Source organism: Rhea americana, unplaced genomic scaffold (genome assembly GCF_003343005.1).
Source record: "Rhea americana isolate MKP2758 unplaced genomic scaffold, rheAme1 scaffold_9, whole genome shotgun sequence".
Classification (NCBI taxonomy): domain Eukaryota; kingdom Metazoa; phylum Chordata; class Aves; order Rheiformes; family Rheidae; genus Rhea; species Rhea americana.
In genome coordinates, this window is record NW_028187088.1 from 6,610,508 (window position 1) to 6,628,702 (window position 18,195).

Genomic DNA, 18,195 nt, shown 5'->3' on the forward strand with positions numbered 1-18,195 from the left:
AGCAGACTTGGTAACAGCTTCTGCCCTACTACAATTTTATTATACTTTTATTACCAGTGGAAAACACAGAAAAGACTTCCATTAGTGAACATTTGTCCGTATTCTGGGAACAAATTTATCTGTGGCTAGTTTAGATCAGGGAACAGCATGGCCCCTGGGCTCTGAAATACCAAGCTGCAAAATAAAAGATTCCCCAAAAAGAATAAAAACACACATATACACAAGCAAGAGAGGGAAAGAAACCTCAGTGAGGGGTGTTTAATGTTAAAGAGAAATTGTACATCTGGGATGGTGGTGGTAAGGATTTTATAGCGCTGAACAAAGTGACCACCTGAATCCACTTCAAAGAGGAAAAATGGCAGCAGTATGAGGAGTACTTACGCAGTCATGTGTATGCGTGCAAAACRTCTGTCTACTGACAAAACATGAAGTATATTTCTTTCACAAACATCTCTGCACACAGGCAGCTCCTCCTCTACCATGACAAGTTAAGTTTCAGTACAGGGTTGAAAAGAAAAAAAAAAAAAAACTCTCTTGTATATGTCCACGTAGACTGCGATCTGACAGATTCCCCTCTGTCCAGGTGGTACAGAAGAACTAGATGCTGGCTTCATGGGGACTCCCAGGCTGTGCACTTCTCAGCCATGGGTCCTGCCTTCCCTCTTCATCATCAGCTGCAAGGCTTCCACCACCACATTCTGCTCTGTTCAGTCTCTAGGTATGGTTTACAGCACTCTGCAGTTTAAGTCATATTCTTGTCCATGAGACTTGGCAACTTTCCCTCTACTGTAACCCTTAATAGGGACCAAAAATTGCTTCCAAATCCCTCATTGGGTTTAGTGGGGTGGAGGGGTTTGAAATGCAAGTAACTAGGACTCTCCCATGTCTGGCTGTAATTTCAGATGTCCACTATTAGGCAAAATGCAGACATTTAATGGTGAGATAGCAGAAAGAACCCACCCTTCTCCTCCTCCTCCTTGCTGACCTTGTTTCTGTAGTGAGATGGTGCGTGCATGTGCATGCCTGCGTGCAATGGGCGTTCTTTCTGTCAGCAGCTCCCTAAACCCCTTCTCCCCAACTGAAACATCCAAGGGGAGATGCACACAGACAAATTCCTCAGCAGAATCAAAGGAATAGCAAAGTAGCCAGTCTGATGGGGGAAATTTCAAAACCAAAGTGTCTCTTAAATAAGCTTCTTTAATTATTATCATCATCTGTTTATTTATACAAATATAAAATATATTTATATAGATTTATATAATATAGATTTGTTGCTTTGGTGGCTCTTTTCATTTACAGACGTATTGGTCAACGATCTCTGTGCACTTTTTACACTTGACGTAACAGCACCAATGGAACTTGCAGTGGCAACGCTCCACTTGGACACTCTTGAACTGGTCATAACCCCGTCCGCAACACATCAGCTCACACCCATCCATGCCCTCTGAGGTCTTGTTGCACAGTCGGCCCTGAGTGCCCAGCGAGCCAGTGGTCTCATTGCGCAGGCAATAGTCCGGGCTAGGGTCAACGTAGACCAGGTCCTCCTGTGTAGGCATGTTGAAACGGTTGTTCACCAGCTCCAACTTGCCCTTRCGGCTGATCCTCATGGCGGCTGCGCTGTCGTACTTCTCCTTCAGCAGATCACCCACCTTGCGGAAGTCAGCCAGCTGCAGCCAGCAGGTCTTGAGGCTGCAGGAGCCTGACACGCCATGGCACTTACAGGCCACATCTGCCAGCTTATACACGGCCTGCAGGAAAAGGCATCAAGCAAAGTGTTGTTATTCTTGCTGCAACTGGCAGCTGGCCTAATTACAATCAATTCTTCACATTTTCATAATTGCTTTGATTATCCCCCAATTTCTGTTGTTTCTCCCTTCAAAAGAGACAAAAATCTCTCTTCCGCCTGTTGCAACTGCGGCTCTCTTGTTTCCTAAATATTTCGAGTTCTGATCACATTCCCTCTAAACATGCCTTCCCCACTCCTTCCTCTTTTCCTTTGGCAAATCTCTGACCTGATGGCAGGGCCAAGAATGGAAAAGAACGAGGAGGAAAAGTCCTATCCTTGTGACATATTCCTGGAAATGCTGCTAGTCTCATGGACTACCACATATAACATCTCTTTCCCTTCAAAGTTCATAAAAGAGAACACTTGGGAATCTGTTCATTTGCTATCAATTAAAACAGGAAATGATGCTATAGTTCTAAAAATACATCTGTATCCTTTTGAAATAAATCCATGGATCCACACGTTTTCCTGCTGTCTCTGCTGAGGATCTTGCTCACCTACAGTTTCCAAAGGAGTAGTTGTTTTCCAGGAAAGAACAAGCAGAGTTGGTAGTAGCAGTGTGAAGGATTAACACCTTTACACTGAAACAAAACAGTTCTCATCTTTTCAATGTGTTACCAGTCTCAGTACTTGAAGAACAGATTTGCAAGCCCAAACTGCAAATTTGCGCCATCTTGTGTTGAGATATTTCACTACTCTAAAATTACTGTAGCTATGGAAAAGGCCTACATTTTAAAAAGCAAATACAATTTTTCAGTGCTGTCTTTTCTGAGATGCTTTAAAGTTTCAGAAGTTCATGGGGGCTAGAGATGAATCGGACCTCTGAAAACGTGGCAATGCCTGCTGCAATTTTGGAAACCGAAATTAACAAATAATACTGAAAAATTAGGCCAGTGAGATTTAAATTCTCAATAGAACAAGTATGTGATATATAGAAAAAGACTCATTTCTCTCCTCTCTCCTCCCCTAGCTAGGAGGAGAGAAAGATTAAAAAATACTCTAGAATAACACAGGTCAAAACCTATGAAAAAATAAACTGAAATGCAGGTTGGGTTTGTTCTTTCCATTAATTTCAAATGTAAGTACAAAACTGCAGATTATGTGAGATCCTGTCAGCACTAACAGGAACTTAATAAAGTTTACAAAGTGAAGAGCTGGCATCCACATTAAATCAGAGGTACTAAGTGTTACAGTATTTTACTTCCAGAAATCCTATGCATTAAGTACGAGGCTCACATCTGTTTTCCCATAACCATCCTGCATCTTGCACATTTGCAGGGCACTGCTTCTGCCAGATCCCACATGCCAAATAGAGCTATTTGGTTTAAGCTGCAAAATTACCACCAGCTGTATCTGGTGTGGGAGATCACGGAATGGGAGGAAAAAATAGGATGTTCTGAAGGAGATGGTGAAATATGTCTTCCAGCCAGGTTTTATGCTGAAGAAAGCAGCCAAACACTGAAGTTAYTTCTCTGCCTCACTCATTGACACAGAATAAAGTTTCCCAACTCTCTGCATTTGCTTGCCAAAGGGGTAGGTGATTAAAGCAATTTCACATACTGCAAACAAAGCAATCTGCATACAACTACTTTCTAAACCAGCAAAGAGAGGTCAGAGTCTTCCTAGAAAAAAAGAAAAAAAGAAAAAAAAAGAAAAGAAAGAAAGAAATGGTTCCTGGTATAGCTAACGTCTTGTGCTTTTGACAGCTAGTGAAGATTCAGTATGGCTTAACCGCTAAATCACATGGACGCCCACCCAGCTCCCAAGCAAGTCAAGGGACTGAGTCCTTAAAACGGGGAAGCTTTAGTTCTGTTGTTCTGAATTCAATTTACTGAAGCAATTCCTCACAGTGTAACCTAACAGCTACAGGCTGGGAGTTAAGCACTTGTCTTGGACTGAACTATAACTGCAGAGGACCAACCACACTGTTACTTATGATTCCTGCTGTACTGTAACCAGATAGAACTACAGCTGAATTTCCCAAGCCCCAGACACTTACTATATCCTCACTGCCTTGCCAGTCTGCTTGTTATAAGCTTGTGTTAGCACTTTTTGGTTATGGTTCTGTCAAATCCCAGACCACTCATGCCTGCCTTGCCCTTGCATATGTTTTTATAAAGTATTATGATTCTTCCTAATCCCAAGCTTTGTTCTTTTAGAAAAACACTGCAACTTGATCCCTCCCAGCTAATGTCATGGGACTGAGTTTACTCTGACTTGGCTTAAAGCAACTGATGCTCAAAACATCTGGCCCATGTGGGTAAGAGCTGTGCCGAGGAATGCAAATGCTACCAGTTATCGCAGGAAAGCATGGCGCCACTTGGCCCCACTGCTGCCCCCAGCTCCTGCTATCAACATACCGTGGGTGTAACCGTACCTTCRGTCTCAAAATGGCTCTCCCACTTAGATGGGGAGAAAGTAGAGGAAATTGGAGAATTCCTTTCTGACTGAGCTGGGGTCAAGGTAAAGAATAAAAGACCTCACATGTAGTTCTAAAGGCAGGGTCTGATCGATGGCCGTGCCACTTAAACAGGTTGAAAATACCTTTAATGGAAGGGCTTAACGCCCTTTCCTATAAGCCCAAGTTCTCTTCCAACTGTTTTCTCACAAGAATGGGAATGGGAAGAGAATTAATGACGAATTCCTGTGTGGTCAATTAGCCAGACCTTCTTCCAGGCTCTTCTGGCACTGGATTGAGTGACTGATGACTGAGGCCTGCCATATGCTGACTGGGTAAATAGTACGGAAGGACTGACTGCCACAGCCTGCCAGACAGGACGGCGGATAAGGAAGGGGGGGGAGGGGAAAAGGGGGAATAAGAGAGGGTAATGGAGACCAATTGGAAAAAAAAGACAGATGGAAGGAAAGGACATATTGAGATAACAGCCAAAGACAAACAAACAAGAGCAATAAATCCAGGAGCCTCTACCAGGAGGACTCCAAAGTGGAGTGAAGAGGTGACAAGGTCAGGACTGCCTGAAAGATAAGAAGAGCTTTGTTCTCTTTATGTCCCTCTCACCTCCTTGTGCCATCCATGGACAAATTGCCCTCCTGCCATCAGAGCTCCTCAGGCTTCAAGGAGGGCTTTCTCACCTAGAGGAAACTGAGTGGCGGGACATGGCAAAAATCTGCCTAGAAATCAGAAGACATCTCCACTGGCTGGGAAATGGGGGCCAGGCTGTGTGTGCTGGCACTTGATGGTCACTTAGCAATGACGACTGCTATGTCTGTAGTACTTCTATGCTTTTCTCTTTCCTTTCAGCACCAACTTTCAGCAATATGGAGTTACACAGGTACCTTCCAACTTCCAAAAACAGAATCCCAGAAGTGAAAACTTAACAGTTAGGAATGCAGGACTAGATGAGACCTCCAGGGTTATTAAGTACGATCTCTTGCTATTGTGGGCACCACTTCTAATAATAWTTTCCTTTAAAATATTGAGTGGCCTTTTAAAAGCAATTAGGTTTTTAACCACCATTATTCTGATCATTATTCCAATGATAAAGTATCCTTTTTCTTATTTCCAGACTAAATTTATACACTCAGTTTGGCCATTTGCTATTGTGCCAAATTGGCCTTTTGCTTAAAAAGTACTTTTCCTTCTCTGCTATTTATCCCACTAACATAGACATCAGTCATACTCTCTCTCAACTTTCACTTTGTTAGGCCAAACATGGCAAGCTTTTCTAGCCTGCTTTCCTAGAAAAAGATTCCTACCCCTTGGGTCAACTGTAACAACCCTTTTCTAGTCTGAGGTCATTCTGCTTGGGAATATGACAGTAGGCAGTAGGTAATATTTTAGATAGTAATACAATGGCATTAATATTTCCCATATCTTATGAAAATACTTTGCTTAATGCATCCTAGGTATTTGCCACTTTCACAGCCACATTACATCTGCAGTCATCTGCAGCTGACCAGTGCATTCAGTTTGTTTACTACTGGTTTCCTAAACACTAGAAGCGTTTTTCATACAAGACCTCAAATAATGGTTTTAATGTTGTCTTATTAAATGTCACCCTTTTCTTTACTACTGCAGTCAAAATTAGCCGACGGACAAGATCCAGAATCTCCTCTGTATTCATGATACCTGCCAACTTTGCATCATCAGCAAATTTCATCAGCACATTCCTAATATTTGTGCCAAGGTCCATAAAGAAAATGTTAAGCATTGGTCTTGAGGTCAGTCCATAAAGAACTCTGTTAATTAAGCACTCTCTAGATCAAAACACACCTTTTCACACAACTTACTGACATCTCCACACGAACAAGTTTCTTATCCATCTCATAATTGCTATCCTTTTCCTTATCTTTCCCAATTTAACTGTTTCCCTGTGGAAAATACAAGAAATGTCTTACGCAAGTTTAGATAAACAAGATCTGTCAAATATATTTTGCCTTTTAGGAAATCAATAATGTCTTAAGAGAAAACTCATGAGTTAGCTTTGTATGATYATCCTTTAAGAAATACACATTGAATTACTCCCCATTTTGCCATTTCCTCTGAGTTATCCTTTCCCTCTAGTCTGCCTRTTCACACTGCCTGTGCTGCCAGATGCTAGCTCTTTCAGAGTATTGGGATAAAAAGTGGGCACTTTTTATGATTTGAGGAATTTAAGCTTTACTGTGTTTTGTTTCCACCTGAGTGACGGTAATTTCCATTTCTGGAAATTTGCTTCTTTTCTCTCCCCATACCACTCAGTCTTTGCTCCTGTATGTCTAACAGCCAAGAGGAAAGGTTGTCCTGCACTGGTCAAACATCATTCTGACCAGACAACCCCAGAGCACGTAGCAATCCCATCTCTGAGCTACCTCAGGCCTATGCTCCAGATCCATTCACAGTCATCTCCTTTCCTGAGCCCAGTACCTCCATTCCTCACTACCCCCAAATCCTCATCCACTCAGTCTACCCCCAAAACCCCAATCTTATTTACTTCCAACTTTCATAGAATCATAGAATCAGTACGGTTGGAAGGGACCTCTGGAGATCATCTAGTCCAACCTCCCTGCTCAAGCAGGGTCACCTAGGGCATGTTAGAAAGGGTTGTGTCCAGGCGGGCCTTGACTATCTCCAGAGAAGGAGACTCCACAACCTCTCTGGGCAACATGGTCCAGTGCTCCGTCACTCTCACAGGGAAGAAATTCCCCCTCACCTTCAGGCGGAACTTCCTGTGCTTCAATTTCTGCCCATTGCCTCTTGTCCTGTCACACGGGGCAACTGAAAAGAGTTTGTCCCCATCCCCTTGACTCCCTCCCTTGAGGTACTTTGCTGCCACTTGACTCCAGTCTTCTCCACTCTGAATCATACAGTCCTAAAATCCTCTCCTTTAGCAGCCCCCCTGCTCCATCCCAACTCCTCCAGATCTTCCAGTTGTGAATTTCAGTGCTTGCTGCTCAGCTCCTTTTCCTCTACCTGTCCAACACAAGAGTTGCCTCCTTGTGCCTTCCTCGCTCCCATAGGATGCCAGCATCATTGGCCACTTCCAACTGTACTAGGCCTTTCCTGCCCCTTGGGTGCCCTGCCTTGCTTTCCACAAAAAAAGCACAGTCCCAGGGGACATTAAAATTCAGCCTATGGACACTTATTCCCCCAGGCAGGCATCTTGAAGTCAGAAAAAGACATATCCCGTGAAGCAGACATACAGTATCCATCCCCATGAGCAATGCCCTCATTCTGACTTGAAACCTGAGGTAAAGTACTCACTCACCTTTATATGGTGAGTGAGTTCTTTGGTGAGACCTGCTGTCTTTAGACTCAGCCCCATCCTCARTCAACAGTAGTCTCACTTCTGATATCTTCTTATTTGCTTAGTGTAAGCAAATAGTGTAACATTTCACTAATTTATTACCTCTTGTAAGGTCTAACTCGGCTTGATTTTTTACTGTTCTTACTTCATCTTTACACTTCTTGACCTCTAAGAGATTTTCTTTATTTATTTGCTATCAGGTCTTTCGCCCTCCCCCCCCCTCCATTCTTAGTAGGCTCTCAGGCTATTCCTAACAGCTTCTTTGTGGTAGTTATTCATTCAGTGAGGTCTGCAGATTCTTCCTACAAGCTTTTTCCTCTTGCTTGGCATGCAGAACCATRATGGCTTTAGCATTTTTGACTTGAAAAAGTTCCAGACCTCCTCCACATCGAGCTCCTCAGCTGAGTTTACTAACCAGTTCCTTTAGTTTATCAGAGTTTGTTCTTTGAACACCACAAGCTTAATTACACAGCTGTTTATACTCCATTTCATTTACTCTAAAATGACTAGTGTTCACTTAATCTAAGATTATTTTCTATGGCCGTTTATTTTATAGAGCCCTAACTATTTATCAAAACAAGCTTAAAATAACATTGCCTTTTTTCAGACTCTTTGGAAAACTTTAGTCCAGTCTTGCACTGACCGGAGACAAAGAAATCACCTGGCCTTGAGAGTCTTGTCTACATAGTCCAAGGAAGCCTGAGCATTATAGCAGCCCACACACAGTTTAAACAATTTTCYACATTATCATAATGGTGGGACGTAACTGTTTTTAAGCAATGTTCCTGATCAGGACAAAACTTTCTTCTGTCTAAAACTGTACCATCCTTTGAAGTCACAGCTCAAACCTTCCCCTGTAACAAGACAGGTGTAGAGCAAGTGTCTTCTTACTTCTCTTCTAATACATACGTTACTACAGTGAAGCCAGCCCCTCCACAGGCCATTTGCTTTGTCTGGTTCTCTCAAGACAACAGAACTGGCTTTTAAAAGAGTTCCTAAACCATGCACTCCCTGTTTTAACCAGAATATTCATTTGTAGTAATACAGGTTCATGACTCCAGGCATATAGGATGTTCAGTGTAAGCAATGCAGAGAAGAACTTCAACACAGCTCCTCCATGGAGGAACTGAAGCCCCTTCTAAGCAAGGGCAGTTAAAATTCCAATCTCCTTGTCATCCCAAGATTAAAAACAAAAACAAAAACATACAAACCACTGAGTTCCAGAGCTCTCAAGTCTACTATTTTCCACCATCTGCAAATTTACCCCAATTTGGTTTTGCAAAAAAAGTAGGGAGCATTTGCAATGCTTCAACCTGACATATACCAATTTCACAATGAAAAGAACACAGTAAGTCTTCTTTGACTAAAGAACGCAGCTGCAATTATATGCAGAAAAGCAACATATGCCTGGGAAAGGGAGAGATAACTCAGTAATAATCAGAAGTTAGAAAGAACAGAAAATTGATAAGGAAAACTAAGGATATTAGTGAAGAATGTACCAAAGAGCAAGGCTAAGAATAWTTAATAGGATTTTTTGTAGCATTAGAAATAAACCTTAGAAATGCTYACTACTAGGTAGCCGTGATAACATTCTTAAGCATCATATAGAGAAGGCAAAAAGGTTCAGTAAAGTGTTTCTGTTCTACATTTGGAAAGAAGTGGGATTAAGCAGTTATACCACATAAGGATGATGATAAACCTTCCAGGCTATTAGTCACAGACAGACGGATTGAGTGWAAAGCAGATGTGTATACACTGAATGTATAAGAAGGGAGCAACTTCACCTATGTTTATGGCATCAGAGAGACCAGTCCCAGAACCCTGCATGTAATTCTGGTATCCGCTTTCTTAAAAGATATGGGAAAACTGGGAAGGGTACACTAAAGTGACACAGATATGATTTGATGGCTGAAGAAAATGTCTGAGAGCAAGAGAGACTTAAGTGCTCAATCTAGTTGTCAAAAAAGAGTGGTGAAAAAATTGCAGTATATAAATACTTCCATAGATAGGAAATTCTGATTACTATGGGGCTCTTCAATCTGGCTGTAAAAGTCAGAAAAAGAACCAGTTGGAAGCCGATGCCAGATAAATTCAAATGATAAATGAGGCCCAATGTTACAACAGTGAGGGTGATTAATGATGGTAGCATACTACAAAGGGAGGTGATGGATTCCCCATCTCTAGGTTTCTGCAGATCAAAACTGGGTATCTTTTCAGAAAATGTCTGTTGCCTAAATGCAAATTTTTTGGCCCCAAACCAGGGTAGCTGAGCCGGGTGTAAATTTCAATGATAGCCAGGCAGTCTGATTCAGTGTTTGTTTTTGGCCTTGATATTCCCAAGAATCTGAATAATGCTAGCAGAATAAAACTCCACGAGCCGACTTCCTGTTCACCACTACCTTGTCACTTCAGCGACTCTGGGAAGAAGTTCCTGAGACATAAATCTTGAAAGTGGGCCATGACTGGACCAGGTTGATTTGGTAAGGGCTTACATGTCTGCATGCATGTGTGCCAGCCAGTATTTCAATAGACCCAAAAGCTCGSTGGCTTTAACATAATGGCTGTCTTCCGTTGCCAGACTGGAATATAATACTGTCTATAATCAGAGAAATGGAAACAATGTGACCATACACCCTTTCAAGGGATTTAATAGGGCACTGTTGGGCTATCCCTCATCAAATCTCCCAGCAATCTGTTATCCAACTATATCCTAAGCTCAAAATCTGCCTCGGAGAAACAGGAAAGGGTCATCATTCATCTTACCCTGCGACCAGCCTCGTTGTTCTGTAAGTTCATCAACATGCGAGCCTGCTCCTCCGAACCTTTCACGTAGTTTTTCTCCCTCTCCTTGGCATCCACAAACTCCTTGGCAAAGCGATATCCATACTCCACATTATCCCCACAGCCGCCCCACAGCCAGTCTCGGGGCAAGTCCTTGGGCCGGGCTGTCCGGCTGCAGCCACAGCTAGAGAGCTCTCCTTCCCGGCAAGCCCGGCTGATTGCATTCACCACCCCGGCAGCACTGACAGCGTAGGTGAAAGCAGTCTCTCGGCTACCTGTGAGAGGACATGAAGAGCAAATTAACAAAAGACAGATCTCTTAAATGAACACAGCAGCCATGAAGGAGGGACTACACTCACCCTAAGCAGTGGGAAATGGTGTGATCTGAGTAAGCTCGCATAATTAACTGGCACAAAGGCACGGACGATCAAGTTTAAGGGAACCACAGTGTTTTGGCAAAGGGGAGTGGGAACCGCCATAACACAGGCTTACATTCCATTTTTCTTTCCATTTCATATTAACAGCTCCAGTCAACTGACTGTTCAGTCCTGGCAGTTTCTGTGCACCCAGGATCAAACCCAAATATCCGCTGTCATACCAGAGATGGGGCTGATATTCCTGCTATGGCCTGGAGGAATATTCTTGTGAGTGGCATATACTTTATGAATTTGTAGGTGCTGCTCTTCAAGGATTATTATTACACTCATGTTTGCCCATTTAAGATTCCTGGAAACTAGTCTTTAGCCCAAAGAAATAGCRACATCATGGGCAGGGACTGTGCAGCCTTGTTCCTATTTCTGCCTCAGACCAACCCTTCAGAGTGCTCTGATTCTAACATGGAGGAATCGCTCAAGCAGGCTTATGCTGCCTTGTCCACCGAACCTGCCAGTAATCATTGAGAACGATGCATGAAGTCAGGTCTGTGCAAGAGAAGTGATCCAGTTTAACCAACTATCATTCCAGCACTGTTTTAGTTTAATTGCGACAAACACTTCTTTATGGACACCTCAGTTCAAGTCAATCTTATTTTGGTTTAATTAAGGTCTGCTGGTAATTACTTCGAGATAGACTAAAGGAAACCATTTTTACACTAAAACATGAAGACAGAGGCTCTCCCAACACCTACAGAAGTGCAGTGCTGGAACGAGTAAAACTTTCCCATGTAGACAATAATAAATGAAAAGACTTTCCATTTGCACTTCTACTAGAGACTGCCCTGCTTGCAGCATATTCCCTATACAGTTTAGAATACAAGCCAAGCAGCTGGATCAGTCTCCAGTTATGTATTCCTGGCATTGATTCAGCCCCAGTTTGACCGGGGCACCTCTGCAGCCAGAACACTACATAAGGCTAAGTGTGCTGCACAACCCAGTGCTGTGAGTCCAGGGGGAAAGAAGGGGACAGCGAGGCAACCCACACTTGCACTGACACCACACAGTGTAATAAATAACTGAACCAACACCTTCTGGGTTATTGTTTTGTCACACTTTCAGATGATAAAAGAGAACAACTGCCAAAGCTTTACTGGAATAAGCAGTATGATTTTGAAGAGCTACTTGCATCAAATCCCAGCAAGAGATGACTGTCTAATGCTCTCAGCCAAATAACACTGACCTCAGAGGGCAGATCCTCCAAGAACAGTTTGCTACCAATGTGTGACGCTCTCAGTGCCAGCTCCCTCAGCAGGACTGAGCTGATGCTTTAGGTAGGCTCTTGTTCCAATTTGCATGAGCTGACAATCTGCAATTAATAGCAGCTTATCACCAGCTTAGTGGTACTTGACCCAAGACAAAGGCAAGTGGTTACCCACCTTGCAGAACAACCTGTGATTTGTGTTTTTTTTCCCTCTAAATGAGGGTTGTACACTAAGAGTTTCTGCCAAAAGAGCTGCTGCTCTGGAGTAGATCATAAAGCCAATCCAACTCCTACAAGGGATRCATACTATAGAAAGGAGGGCCTTAACAGCAGATCTTAAGGGAAGGATTRCTGCCTCCAAACCCTCCCTTGAATGAGAGGTAAAGAGAGTGACTCCTAGTCAAGGTAATTCAGCTGAAAGAGGTGGCTAAGGGAGCCACAGTCATTTTGCAGTGAGTAACACTCAGCTTTTACTGAAGTTGCTTGTTTTGCATGTTACGCATACCTCTAAGGTAATGGGATAATGAGCAGCTTACTCCTGCTCTGTGCCTGTATGGAGAGAGCTCAAAACACATACAAGCAGTAGATGTCCTAATGCTGCACTTTGTTCAACAGAGAGTGCATCAATTCAGATGCTTAGGATCCTTAAAGTGTGGTTGAGATTCCTGTATGGAAACTACAGGCTGGATTTGTGCTTTCACTATCATGTTTTAACMACTTCCATGTCTGAGATTGTAGCAACATCACAGCTCAGTGTGCCTGGGGGATTTAAGGGGTTCAGGCTGCTGAAGATGGCAGTGGGAAAGGCTGAGACAAGCAGTGGTGGTGTTGTTCCTTGCTGTGCACGAAGCAGAACCAACCATGATTTTTGATACATATAGTTTTGGAACACTACAGCTTGGTTTGGAAGGTATGGGTGTGAAATCCTGTGCTAATACAAAACAAATCTGTAGTTGGCGACTGTGKTCTTAAACATCCTTGTTTTCAGTTGGTCTCCTCAGTGTATTGTCTCTGCTCTCCTACCACACCTTCCAGCCAGTAGAGAGTTTTAGCTCATCTGCTTTTCTCAAAATTCACTCCAGTTTTCAGTGTTACTCCCTAAAGTTGTGCAAACAYGAACAAAGGTTACAGAGAAGGTCAGGCACTAATCCCCCTCCGGCCCTCTTGCACGCCTTCAGCAAGCTCTCCTAGGCAGGTTAGGTGGCCAGCAGTACTGCTGTGCCCTGGGCAGGCCAGGGGTGATGCCCGGGGGCTACGGTCCTCAGGCCGGTGTGGGAGGCTGGCAGGGCTGGGAGCAAGGCTCTCTGCAGAGCAATGCTGCCCTCCTGTGCCCGCCTGGCTCCCTGCTCCCCAGGCACGGGCCAGGAACAAGGGACTGAGCCTGGGGCTGCATGGGCTTTCAAGGGCCACCTGCGAGCATCCTCCTGTGCCGTACTCAGATCAATCGCAGCAGCTTGTTTTTTCTTGAAGTACAAATGGAAGCAGAACTGACCTCAGTGGGGAGACTGAGATAAAAATGATAAAAATTTGTTATTCTAACATTTTTGATGAAAACATCTTTATTTCAAATTATCTTTTTAGAAAGCACTTTCCTAAAGCTTGCTGATCTCAAAGAAAAGTGAGGAAAAATATTTCTCTCTTTTTTCTTTTATGACTCCTTTTCTCCTTTTTGCATTTGAAAAGGCAAAAAAGATAAGATCTTTGGCTCTAGAAATGACTGGACTAACCTGAAAAACTCAGTCTTGCATTTGGGATTGCACTGAAAGAGATTACAGAATAGGCTATATGCTCCCTCCTCCCCTAAAAATTCTAACACTACCTGATTGGGCGCTCTGTTCTCTCTTTCATATATGTTGGAGTAATTAATGTATATACATCTGTATATAATCTATATAAGCACACATATACAGTCTGTAATCTGTATTGATAGGGCAAGAAGCAACTTCAGAAGGATAATTTTTATACGTCACCAATTAGATATTGCTTTTGAATGAGCCGCAGACTACATTCCAAAGCTAAAAGCCATTCTCACGATAACACAAACACTAGGAAAAACAAATGTTAAAAAGCAGCTGACTTCAGTGCTACAGATACCTCTACAAAATCTTTGTATTATCGGACTGCCTCACCTCTATAAAATGCACAAGATGAAGGTGTAATGATTAAACACAGACCAACTGCCAAGTAGGTGTTCTGTGAAGGTGGAAGGAAAAGAGTCTTCCAGGTTTCCCAGTGAAGACCCTCCCAAGGATCTCCCAGGTTTTTCATTTGGCTGGAGTAGGTTTTTCTCCCGTCTCATAATCTAGAACAGCTCAAGAAATCATGTATGGTATCATAACATACGCCATGCCTGCATTTGTGGGTGGGCAGCCTAGAATTATTGGCACACTATACACCTTCTGGGTCCTTCTTATCTCTTGTTCCCACTCTCTCCACCAGACTCTGGCATGCCTCTGCACTCTTGCAGATACTCTGGTCTCCAGACCTTTTTTGTGCCACTGGAACAACAGAGGGAAAAAGGGCTGTCATCCAGAACTGGGGCTTAGAGGTTGAAAACAGGAGACAGGCACACAGTATGAACCCAGGGAAGAATGACTTTATAGTGGACATGACCTAAGAGACTGAAATGGTTTCTTTTCTTCTCCAGCATGGAAAAAAGATTTGCTGAAATAATGAGCAATACCCCATTACAAAGTAAGAAAAAATAAAAATTGAAAGTAGAACTAAGAGAAAAGAGGCAGTGTCATCCTTTACAACAACTTATCACTGAGTTAGACAACACTGATGAATCATCATAAAACCTGTAATGCTCCAGGCTACTTTTGGCAACAGTTTTCTAACTTGTCTTCTCTACTGTCTTGCATTAGAGGAGAAACATCACCCTCCGAACATGCTCTAACTGACCAAAGCAGAAGATTTAATGGAGCCAGGTTCAAAACTTGTTGTTAGAGTAGCTTTTTAAATAGTGGGCAACCGCAGGCAATCACTTCACAGACATCAGCAGATTCCTACTACAGATGCATCAGCATTCTCAACAAACAAATATCACCCATCTCCCCAGAAAAATAGCAAAAGGACTGCTGGACATAACCATCACATATGCACATCTTTCCTCACCAAAATCCAATCCACTCTCAATTTAAAGATCAAACTAAATTTTTAAAAGGATCAAAGTAATTTTAAAAAGGAGGAATCTTCCCTCTTCCTTTATTCACTGTAGTCCCATCTTCCCATACTCCTACTGATCCTTTCTGTCTGCTTTTCTTCCTTCAGCTCTGAGCTCTGCTTTCTCTTCAGTTCACCCTTACTTCTTCTCCACATGTGGACTCTCCCACTAGACTTGCAAAGGATGAGGTTTGCCCCAGAAGGAGAGAATCATCTTACCTTACGTCCTTGCTGAGTCACTAGGCTCTCTGGGAACCTTAAATTTACCCCATTCTTTGGCATGCTGAGGCTATGCTGGAGGGAGGGACGCCAGATGGGAGAGATGGAGAGTATTTGCTGTCATGACACAGCTCCAGTCTCTGTCCCTTTCCTTTTGGTGGCTCAACTTTCAGTTTTCATACCCTGAAGCACAAATTTTAACTATCTGGGACTGTATGTAGCATCATCTGGCCACCACCATCGCTATCAGAGAGCAAGAGATCAAGGATGCGCAGATGCCTTGGATGTGTTTCAGGAGCTGAAAGTATGGGTCAGGAAACAGAATTTCCCAAGGGATTACCCTTGAGAAATACAGGATTTCTTAGAGTATGGGCTGAAGAGATGGACAGAAAGGGTGGAATTGGAATTTGATGGGCTGAATTAGGGATTCTGAGACACTAACACATGCTGAGAAGTTACTAAAATTTTCCAGGATGACGCCTAAGAATTTTACAGTGAGCCTTCAAATGGAAGGGATTAAGGGCCTTGGTTATTTCAGCACCCTATTGATTTGACCCCAGAAGTGAAGAGGTATAAAGATTGGTGTTGTCCTGCTAGGGAGCTGTTTTTTGAGCCTGGAGTGCAAAAAAGTGTAAGCAATGCCGGGGGTCTCTTCCCATCCTCTATTAAATGTTTTCCCTGATCCTACCACGGAGGGATAGCAGAGATACTGGATTCTTTAGTGGCAAATGACTGGCTTTGTGGGTGGGTAGTAAAACTTCACACGAGGGGTGGAGTGTGCATGCCAGCGTGTGTGCATGTGTGTAAGCTGCTGTTTTAACACCTTTTCTTTATTGTCCTGGCTGTCGGACACATCAAACCAAGCCCGGATTTCTCAGTTTCTTGCCATCAGATCATTGCATTTCAAAAGGAGCTGGGACAATGTAGCTAGGTCACACCTCAATTCAAGTGCAGGAATGGCCTGTCAATGCGCCCCTTACGGCCAGCAGGGCAGGAATTATAAAAATCTCTTAGGTTTACACAGAAAGGGGCAGAAAAGAGAGAAGCTGTGTGGGGGGGGGGGGGGGGGGCGAGAAGGGATCCCAAATCAGGGAGTCAATATTTCCCCTGTATCTCAGGGCTACATTCCCTGTCCAAGGGCACTCCAGATGCTGGGGAAGATAATGCGGGTCCATTGTTCCTGGCTCCAGTTTCTTCCCTCCCTAGCTCCAAACAAGCTCACTAAACAAGAGCAGCCCCCTCTTCCTGACCTTCCCATGTCCTGTGTCTCCCCTTCCCCAGAAGGAAATCCCCACCCCCCACCCCCTTGGTAACTCCTGCTGTAGGTCAGGTGCATAGCGCCTGTCAGGCGCGGGCTGCACAGAGGCAGCACTTGGGCAGCTCCAGCACGCCAGGGAATGGAAAAGCTCGTTTAAGGGAGCTTTAGGAGCACCACTAATGGGGCTCATCACTCCTCCATGTGTATTTGAACAAAGGGAGAAAGCTGCACAGAAACACCCGGCGTGAGTCCAGCACCTGACGCCTGCCAGCGGTGCTGGCTGCTCCTACCTATTTTCATGACCCGGCCAAAGACGGAGGTGTTGTCCACTGTGCTGCAGTTCCACCTCCGCTGCCGAAACTGGTACTGGCACTCTTTGATGGCGCTGCGGGCCCCCTCCCCGATGAAGACCATGTGCTCCTGGTAGAGCTGGCACAGCTTGCGCTGCCCGGGGGACAGCCCCGGCAGCTGGCTGCACACGGGCTGCGCGCCGATGATGTACATCTCAGGTCTCTGGATGGGGTTCATGGCCAAAGACCTACAACGAGAAAAAAAACATCCAACGGAGCCTGGGGGAAGAGAGCCGAGGGGCCCCTCTGCCGAGCGCCCCGCACCTCTCCCCCCCAGCCTGGGAGCACYGCCCGTGCCAGCTGCCTCCCCCTACGCCTCTGCCAGACGCGAGTCTTTTCCAGGGCTCTAGCGGGAGAAACGCAGCTCGTTTGTAACCTGAGTTTAAACACTGAGGACACCCGCGATGGGGAGGGGGCTGAGAGGAAGCTCAGTGCTTTCTCGGCGAAAGAAGAAAGTGAGCTGTTCCGTGCGGRCTGCCAGCGAGCGATGCCGGCAAGCCGCGGCGTTTGCCGCTGTTCAGGGGCTGGGGACTACGGGGCTGCTCCTGGGGCTTGCGGCAGTGGAGAGGAGACTTTGTCCATCTTCTCCTCGAGTTCCCCCCGCCCCGCGCCCCGTTTCCAGCAGCCCGTTCGGGATTTCCAGGAGAGCTCACAAAAAGCACCCCCGAAACAACGCTCGGAGCGGAGAGCGGCAGGGAGGCGGCTGCGTCCCTCGTCCCCACCACTGGATGGGACGGGGACGGGGGGACAACACCTGGGAGAAGCGAGCTGCTTAAATAATAATAAAAAAAAAAGCAGCGAAACCGCGACGTGCAGGACGGGGCTGACAGGAAACTTCCCGCGGGGAAACCTCCCCCGGCCCCGGCCCCGGCCCCGGCCCCGGCGCCGGCGGACAAAGGCGCCGCCCGCCCGCCGCTCGCTCACTCACCACCAGGAGTTGGCGTCGGCCCCCGGCGAGGTGCAGCTGCAGAGGAGCGCGGCGGCCAGCGCCAGCCTCGGCCCCGTCATCGTGGGCTGCGGGCGGCGGCGGCGCTGCGGCGGCCCCCGCGGAGGCGGCCGCCGGGACGGGGCGCCCTGCGGAGAAGCGCGGAGAGGCGGCGGCGCTGCAGCGGCGCCTGCGAGCGGCGGGGGCGCGGCGAGCGCGGCCCGGCCGCGGCGCCCCCTCCCGCTCCGCCCCCGCCAGCCCCCCCACCCACCCCCGACCCGACCCGACCCGCGGGACCCTCCCCCGCGTGGGGGGGCTGCTGGTGCCGC

General features: G+C 45.4%; 1 protein-coding gene across 1 annotated transcript; it reads right to left on the reverse strand.

The window, feature by feature from the left end:
* Window positions 1–228: 228 nt before the first annotated feature.
* WNT5B (Wnt family member 5B) lies at window positions 229–17,983 on the reverse strand. Its single transcript, XM_085324179.1, has 4 exons — window positions 17,870–17,983; window positions 16,882–17,129; window positions 10,297–10,589; window positions 229–1,748 (listed from the first exon to the last, which is right to left on the reverse strand). Exons 1-4 carry the CDS (start codon window positions 17,947–17,949, stop codon window positions 1,290–1,292), a joined length of 1,080 nt encoding a protein of 359 aa, XP_085180305.1. The 5' UTR covers window positions 17,950–17,983; the 3' UTR covers window positions 229–1,289.
* Between the last annotated feature and the right edge of the window lie 212 nt (window positions 17,984–18,195).